The sequence below is a fragment of the Cynara cardunculus genome (genome assembly GCF_001531365.2).
Source record: "Cynara cardunculus var. scolymus isolate 2C chromosome LG 13, CcrdV1, whole genome shotgun sequence".
Classification (NCBI taxonomy): Eukaryota; Viridiplantae; Streptophyta; class Magnoliopsida; order Asterales; family Asteraceae; genus Cynara; species Cynara cardunculus.
The window spans coordinates 39,946,367-39,955,576 of record NC_037540.1 but is presented as its reverse complement, the minus strand read 5'-3'; the positions used below and the strand labels follow the sequence as shown (position 1 = coordinate 39,955,576).

The window sequence follows — 9,210 nt, the reverse complement described above, 5'->3', positions numbered from 1 at the left end:
TCTCTCTCTCTCTATATATATATATATATATATATAGTTGGGTTACGGTGAGAAGGAGAGTTAAGGTAAGAAACTCGTTTCAATATGAAAAAAATAAAACTTAGTTCAAAGTGATCACGTCTAAGTGTGGTACATTGTCAAAGTGTGTTGTTCGTAGCTGCATTTTATATTTCACATGATAGACTGGACACTACAAAAATGAATAGTATCAGCGAGGAAAAATTCCCTCGCAAATCCATCGCTAAAAGGGTCTTCCGTCGCTGATCGTCCATTGATGAGAAGCTCGTAGGTAATGCTATCATCGACGAATCAACGACGGATTTGCGAGGGTTACTTTCAGCGACAGATCAGCGAGAGAACTTTCAACGATGGATTTTCCCTCGCTGATCTGCGAGGGATCAGCGAAGAAATCTGTTTTTGGTCTTTCCCTCGCTGATTAGCGAGAGATTTTTTCCCTCGCTGATTTTCGTCGCTGATACATTGTTTTCTAGTAGTGGGAATATGAATTATATATACCCGTGAAACAAATAATTTAAGAATATATATACGTTCAACATGATAACAAAATCACACCAATAATCCAAGAACGAGTAGTATCATATGGAAGAAAACACAAATTTAACTGCTCAAAATCGGAAGATGCATACAAAATACAGGGAAAATTGTCATTTCGCTTAGCGAACGTGCTAGAAAGTTAGATTTTATAGAAAACAGGAAAGACGAGGCCCAAAGAAGAAAAAATGGAAAAAAAGAATAGATCAAATCATCATTTAGCTGGCCGAGTCTAGTTCATGGTTAAGAGTCGTATCAATCTCATATCATATATACAAAGACCGACAAAATAATTTGAGAACATATAAGTTTCACAAGATAACGAAATCACACCAGCAACCCAATAATGAGTAGTATAATATAGAAGAAAACACAAATATAAATGAAGGGCAAAATTGTCATATTACATAATGTACTGCTATTAAAGTTGGGTTTTGAAGAAAACGTGAAAGATAACGACCCAAAGTGCGAAAAAGCAAAAGTTGATGAAATTGTAAATCGATTGGCTAAACATATATGCAATGATGACTGGTTGTATAAAAGCTTATATGTTCAAGACGATAATGAAATCATGCATGTGTTTCAAGAGCGGGTAGCATAACAAAGAAGAAAACATAACTTCACCCATTTAAAACTGAACTTGATACAAATAGACTAAGGGTAAATTTGTCATTTTACATGATAGATTCATAGAAAAGTCGAGTTTTTGAAAGACAAAGTGAATATGATAAGGACCCAAAGTGCAAAAAGAGACAGTTGATCAAATTATATATGTAGCTGGTTAGGTGACCCGATTCAATAAATTTCGTATTTAACCCCACCAAATTGCTCTAATGATGATTCCGGTCCATTGATATGGACGTTAACATGTGCAAATGCATTTAATACTTCGATTTAGGACCAAACTAAGAATTTTATATTGTTAAAAATCACGTGGATGATATCCTTAAAGATGGCTCAAAATAGCTACATTGTAGCTATAGCTGATATGAAAACAAAGGTGAGAAACGAAAATGAAAATTACTGGTATCTGGTTTGATACAACAAAATGGGCGATTAGCAGATATCGAGTAATGAAGCAGTCCTTGACAAAGTGAGGGGAAATGAAACTCATTCCCATTTCGGTTCTCTAAAACGAACCAAACGCCTCATCATTTAAACGTGCACATATTATTAGAGCCCTTCCATTCTGTTCTTACCATATCATGGGCAGTTGAGATTGAGTTCCACGAATATGCAGGCTAGAAAGATGCTATTTTTTTATTAACCAGGATATCTAACCCGCTATGCGAGCCGACTAATCCCAGGGTGACCACCTGCTTTGCAGATGGTCCGGAGTCACTGCATTTGAGAAGAGTTACTAAAAGTTTAACCAATTATCATCAGTTACAATATTTTGATTCTGAACCGGTTAAGAACACAATTATTAGGGTCTGGAACGCTTGCCTTTTTGTTTCTTACTCCTATTACCTCTGCTTGAACCATTTACCCTTCTGGTTGAATATAAACATGTGTTTGAGTTGGTGACTTATTCAAAGAAATCAAAACAACTTCAAAAGCTCCAAAATCAAGGAATCGTTCAACACCAAAATTTTCGATTTTGATGCTTAGTCAAATTGTTTATCCGATTTTCCTTTTAAAGTTATTTTACTTGTTTAGCAGATCGAAAGCAGAGCAATGTCACTCTTTTTGGAACCAATGCTCGTCTTGAAGAGCCAAACCGGGCGAAAGACATTGTCAAGTGGAAAGTTTGGCTCAGGTAGCACACTATGAAAAAGTAACGCAGGTTAACTACGATGAACTCAAGAAAAACAAAGATATGAAACAGTACTGATTAAAACCCTAGTTTTTATCGAATCTCTCTTATCCAAATACCATATTTAAGAAAGATGGCCCAAAACCTTCATAGCCCATCTACAATTTGGACTAGATTAGGCCCAATGTGTTGGACCTTAGAAGCCCATTACTTTGTTTCAAACCATAGTGGACACAAATAAAATAGGATCCCTTAGTTTCAAAATACATTTACATTTTGATTTAATTTTGTTACAAAATAAATGTCTAAAAAATAAATTTTGTTAATTCTACCATTAATTTTAATAGACGAATATTTTAAAAAATGTAGAAACAAAAATAAAATTGTCATTTAATTTATTAAGAATTATAATATTTTTTTATTTTTTTTAAAGTATGTGCTAAAACATTTATATAAAGACGAAGAGAGTAAGTGTCACGTTTCAATATATGTGTATATATGTATGTGTATGTAGGGTTGGATTCCGATAAGAAGAAAAGTTAAAGTGAAAAGCGTAAGAAGGAATTTTCCACCCTTAGATGAATATTAGGATAAGATGCAACGAGATGCACCAGATCAGTTCATGTGAGAAACCCAATTCATTGATGGGCAATAGAGATTAAACGTAGGGTTGTTCATCAGTTGACATTCGTTGGATATGAAAGGAACCGAACCGATCCAATCATCCATTGAATGTTGGATTTTGTCAACCGATCCAATTAACATTGTATAATCGATCCAATCCAGCCCAATTGATGATTGGATCGGTTCAGTTTCATCCATTGGATACTTTTATTGAATATCAAATGGATAATCTGTTAGGATTGGATCCATCCAGTGTGTTAATTCAATCCAATTATTCAACAATGATACAAATTAATTAATCACTTTTAATATGTGTTAAAACCAACACAAGGAAAGTTAAAAATTCAAAGCCTCACATAAAACAAATTCCGATTTAAGTAATTTGAAAATAAATTAGTTGGATAATGGTTGGATGGACAACTTGATGGTCATCGGATGATTAATTGGATGTTGAACGGTTCGGTTCGGTTCAGTTTTGGTCGGTTTTGGACTGCCATCCGAGAACCGACCGGTCCAAATTCAATGTTGAAATTTTCAATCCGATTCGATCCAATTACAATTGGATATCCAATTATGGTTGGTCGGTCGGTCCTAAGGATTAAATATTAGAATGCTTGTAATTTGCATAAACGAAATTGTTACGATTTTTATATTTATTTCAGATTAAGTAAAAAAGTTAAAATAATTTTACACGTAAACAAGAAATACAATGACTTTATAACACACTTCAAAACTTCTTAATAGGCTTTGAGTTTTCCTTTGATAAAAGGATTCTCAATTATTAAGACCGTACATATGCAACATATAATTAAGCATTTTATTTTATGTTACAAATATTATTTCAAGATTTTTCTTGCACCGATTCCCTTGGTGGTGGGCATGGTACTGGTGGTGGCGGTGGTGGTGGACACGGCTTTACAACAATAGGTGGTGGTGGTGGTGGGCATGGCTTTACAACAGGTGGCGGCTTTATGGTTGGTGGAGGAGGATGCATTATTGGTGGATGAGGTGGTGGTTTTACGGTTGGTGGAGGAGGATGTCCTACTGGTGGATGAGGTGGTGGTGGCTTTCTGATCGGTGGAGAAGGATGAACTATTGGTGGAGTAGGTGAGGGTTTTGTGACTGGTGGTGGTGGTGGTGGCGGCGGCGGCGGCGATCCGTAGTGTGGCGGTAGAACTACTGGCGGCATAGGATGACTAGGTGTAGGTACCATCGGTGGAAACAAAGGAGGTGGCTTTGGCCAATATGGCGGGTTTACAATAGGCGGATGAACATATGGAGGTTTGACAATGGGTGGATGTACGAACGGTGGTTTAGGAAAATATGGCGGTTTAACAATTGGTGGATGTACCAATGGTGGTTTTGGAAAATATGGTGGTTTGACAGTAGGTGGATGTACGAATGGTGGTTTTGGAATATACGGCGGTTTAACAGTTGGTGGATGTACATATGGCGGTTTGACAATGGGTGGATGTACAAATGGTGGTTTTGGAACATATGGTGGTTTAACGATCGGTGGATGTACATGTGGTGGTTTAACGATCGGTGGATGTACATGTGGTGGTTTAACAACAGGTGGATGTACAAAGGGCGGTTTAGGGACATAAGGTGGTTTAACGGTGGGTGGAGTCGGAGTGACTATCGGTGGTTTGGGAACATACGGTGGGGATGATTTTGGTGGCGGTTTAACCACCGGCGGGGTTGATTTAGGTGGTGATGGTGGTTCACATGTTGGACAAGCAATAGATAGAGTATCTAAGTTCAAAAGTAAAAGTAGAAAAACACCCCATTGAAGCTTTCCCATTTTAGGCAAGAATCCCAAGTGATTAATCAATAAGCCCTCATCCTTTTTATACTTGCTTGGCTACTTGATTATTTAAAAAACAATATTATAATATTAATTTTTGACAATTTTACCCTTAATCAAATTTATAATTTACCTAAAACTTAAAACTTTATTTTGGTGATCTGAGTTGTAGCAGCTGTTTCTTGACAGAAGTTTTCAGTTTTATGACTCAGTTGATTCTAAATTATGACACGAACTTATTTCTGTACGTAAATCAGCCAAATAAAAAGCAGCATTCAGCTTTTCTTGAGGTAAGTTATCTGACGCGTGAGTTCGTTCGGATCCTCTCACGTGTTCAATCTTTTTTAGCGGTTTTTCAGGCAGTTACTCTAAACTGGGTCTACGCCAGTTTTACCTCTAGTGGCTGGTAGAGACCAACCGAGAGGGGAGAACGAATGGATCTTATTCAAAAAGAAAGATCTCAAATATATGGATTGCAATTGAGTCGACCATCTTTACCATTTCATAATAGATTTACTAAGGAGGAAATACAGTGTTAGTGTGTTACTCATGCTATAGTGACAATCAGTGTCACATATACTGATATCTGTTGTAACATCAACAACTGTAGACTTAACAAAACAAAAACGATGAAACAAGAATCAGTTACAAGCAATCAAAAATTCAGATACAGCAACAAACCATATATTCGTATGAAAAAACAAAAAACCGAACGCATGTTACGGCCATGTACTCTCCGTGTCTTCATTCTTTTCGATTCTCGTATTGGTTTCTTTTTACATCAAGTCAACAAGATTTAGCGTCTCGTATTTAACATCATTAAGACAAACCGATATAATCATAACATTGAATCATTTTAACAATAACAACAAAATAAGTTGGTGTAGTCGAAAACGACTTTTCTTTTAAAAAAGTGTCTGTCTCGAATCTTGTATTGACACGGTTTTCCATCATGCAATGACTGAAAATCAATTTACAGGTTAAAAGAATCAATAAAAGTGGACTTTGTTTACAGATTTGTACGAATATGTGTCTGTAATTGATTGTGACACCATTAATCATTTATAGTAAATTGATTACAGCTTATAATTATGAAACATTTAATATTATTGTTTTCAGTTCGAAACCTTTAAATTAATTAACTCATAATAAAAATTAGAATAAATAAAAATGAATTTGTATTTATCAATAATTTTCTGTTATCTTAGATTTGTTTATTATTCCTAAAATGTTGCTGGTATTATTGAAGATTTCTTATGTCGATATTTACGTTGTCGATAATGATGTAATAATGCTTTGATAAATCATAAGCTTCTTATGATGTGATTTTGCTGTGATAATGGTGTGATAGATCGAAAACCAGTGATGATCACATCCACAATCATCAACTCTGTCTGTTTATTATTTGATTTGTAGTTTTTTTTTCCCATTTCACCCATGCATACCTTCGATATTCCTAAAAGGGGGTAAATATTTATTTAATATTAAATTGTTCCCTCAATCTTTTTAAAACTGTGAATTAAAACAAAATGATGGATATAAATGTTTTCGTATTTGCGTAAATCACATGTTTCTCATTTGAAACTTTCTCATATAGAATATACTATTATAATTTATAATTAATAATGGATTAAAATCTATTTTGAAAAGCATATATATAGACGAATGATCGTGTAAGAAAAGAAGTTATGGTGAGAAATGTACGAAGAGAATTAATTTGGTGCATGACAGTACATCTCATTAGTGTTGACGTTCAATTAGGATTGATCAAATGGTGGAACTCTCTTCTTACGCTTCTCTGTATAACTTTCTTTCTCATCAGAACCCAACCCTCTACTTATATACACACATACATATTATATGTGTGTATATATATATATATATATATATATTGAGTTCCAATGAGAATGATAGTTACAGTGAGGAGGGTAAGAAGAGAACTCAATCATTGGATCAATTCTACTTGAATATCAACAGTAATGAGATGCACCAAGATGTACCGGATCAATTTGTGTATCAATTGTAATTCATGAAGTGGGAGTGACATTAAAAACGATCAAGATCTAGATCTCTTCTTAAGTTTCTCACCTTAACTCTTATTTACATACGATATATATATATATATATATATAGAGAGAGAGAGAGAGAGAGAGAGAGACTTGGGATCACTGAGACCAGCCTGTTTTTTTTAGATCCATAAGAATATTTTTTACACTTAAAATTTCGCAGCAAATTGCTATGAAAGTTCGTCTTTTTTTTACCTTCACAGCGTTTTGCTGTGAAGTTTCAAGTGTAAAAAAACAGTTTCATGGGTCTTATGAAAACAGGCTGGTTTCACATCAAAATTTACGCGTTATTAGAAATTATATTTTTATTAAAACAATTTATTGTAAATTAATGTGATGGCTAATTTTTGTTGGTTAATGGATTGATTTTTCAACGTTTTGGGGACAATCCTTGGATTTGATGTTTGTGCGGAAAAACTATTTGGTACGTGATCATTAATTGATTTATTATTCAAACAAATCTTTGTTCAATTTTTTTATTTTTTATTTTTAATTAACTTTTAATAACTCTATTTCTTTTAAAAATGTAATTTATTTTGGATTATTTAAAAAAAGTTATGTCGTTTTCAGAAATATTTCGATCAAAACTTATTTAATTATTTATCAGTTTTTGTATGAAAACCTGATATGCATGGTCGGTACACGATATCAGGAGTCCTGTACTATAGTACCGACTTATTTAATTATTTACCAGCTTTTGTATGATAAACCTGGTATGCTTAGTTGGTACACGATATTGGAAGTCTTGTATTATGGTATTGACTCATTTAATTATTTACCAGTTTTTGTATGATAAACCTGGTACGCTTAGTTGGTACACGATATTGGAAGTTCCGTACTATGGTACCGACTTATTTAATTATATATATATATATATATGTTTTTATATTTTTTATATATATTGTATATTATACATAGGGTTGTACATGAATCGAACGAACACGAAGAGAGACTTGTTTATGTTCGTTCGTTTAACTTAACCGAACAAATGAACGAACACGAACGGTAAGCGAACGAAAATCTGTGTGTTCGTGTTCGTTCGTTTAGAAATCAGATGTGTTCGTGTTCGTTTACGTTCGTTCGTTAACATGCTAAACGAACGTAAACGAACGAATATAAACAAATGGCTAAATGAACATAAATTAACGGGCTAAATGAACATAAATAAATATTATTTGAATTCAAAATAAATAAATAAAAGATTATATATTAATTTTAATATATAAACGAAAATAAACGAACGGTAAATGAAGGAACGTTCACGAACATAAATGAACGAACGAGACTCTTGTTTATGTTCGTTCGTTTAATTAAACGAACAAAAAAATTTGTTCATGTCTGTTCATTTATTAAATAAACAAACATAAACGAATTTTCTGCCTGACGGTTCGCTGAACGTTCGGTTCGTTTACAGTCCTAATTATACATCGTAACATTAATTTTTTTGTTTGAACATTCTCATGTTTGCACGGTTTTGTTTTTGCAATTAATAAACCTTTATATATGACATGTACCATCATACGTAAACTCAAAATGTCATTCAAAATTTAAATAAAATTACAAGTTTTTATATATGTAACTTGAAGTTAGTACAAAACCAGTACCATCATATACCGATCGAAAAATGTTAATACTGATTAAGTTTCTACCAAATATGATTGGTTGGTATATTGTAATTTTTTTTTGCATATAACAATTATAAAATTAATTTTTAAATATTAAAAATAATAATAGTGATAAGTTGTATTTTACCGAAATTAATTTCTAAATTATTAATATTTTTTTATATTTTCAAGTACTAATCCAATTTCAATTTTTTTACATGACTATCCTTTTTATTTTAATATATTATTAAAATATTAAAACTTTAATTATTTGCTAATCATGTATTGAAATTTATTAAAGATTGAGTTAAATAATATTTGTATACAGTAAATACAATAAATTAAGGGGTTGTTTACTTGCGGCTTAATTAGTCTTATTGGTCTATCTGGCTTATTCGCACAACTCATTTGTGTTGTTTACTTACGGCTTATTCGCACAGAACATGGTTTAATCGCACAGATGAAATGGTGTGATGTCCCCATTCAGCCACAAAAATGATACATCTACCCCTTATTTAAAGCACCGCCTCCTTCCCATATGAGACACCCCATCGTCGGCCTCTTTATGATCTTTGTTTTGATGTTCAAATAATTAATATTGGGGGTAAATCGGTCATTTATGTTATTCAGCCGGTTGGTTCAGATAAAAAAAAAAGTAAACAACAACACTCATTTATTCAGACAAACAAATTTATCCATACATGACTTAATAAAATTTTTAGTAAACAGCCCATAACTCATACATCCTCCTCATTTTTAATGAAATTCAAACCTATGACCTTTTAGGAAGCCAAAATTCTA

At 33.1% G+C, this 9,210-nt stretch overlaps 1 protein-coding gene across 1 annotated transcript; it reads right to left on the bottom strand.

The window, feature by feature from the left end:
* Positions 1 to 3,569: 3,569 nt before the first annotated feature.
* Positions 3,570 to 4,740, bottom strand: LOC112525436 (repetitive proline-rich cell wall protein 1-like). Its single transcript, XM_025135566.1, has one exon. The coding sequence runs from the start codon at positions 4,734 to 4,736 to the stop codon at positions 3,774 to 3,776; it is 963 nt and encodes a 320-aa protein (XP_024991334.1). The 5' UTR covers positions 4,737 to 4,740; the 3' UTR covers positions 3,570 to 3,773.
* Between the last annotated feature and the right edge of the window lie 4,470 nt (positions 4,741 to 9,210).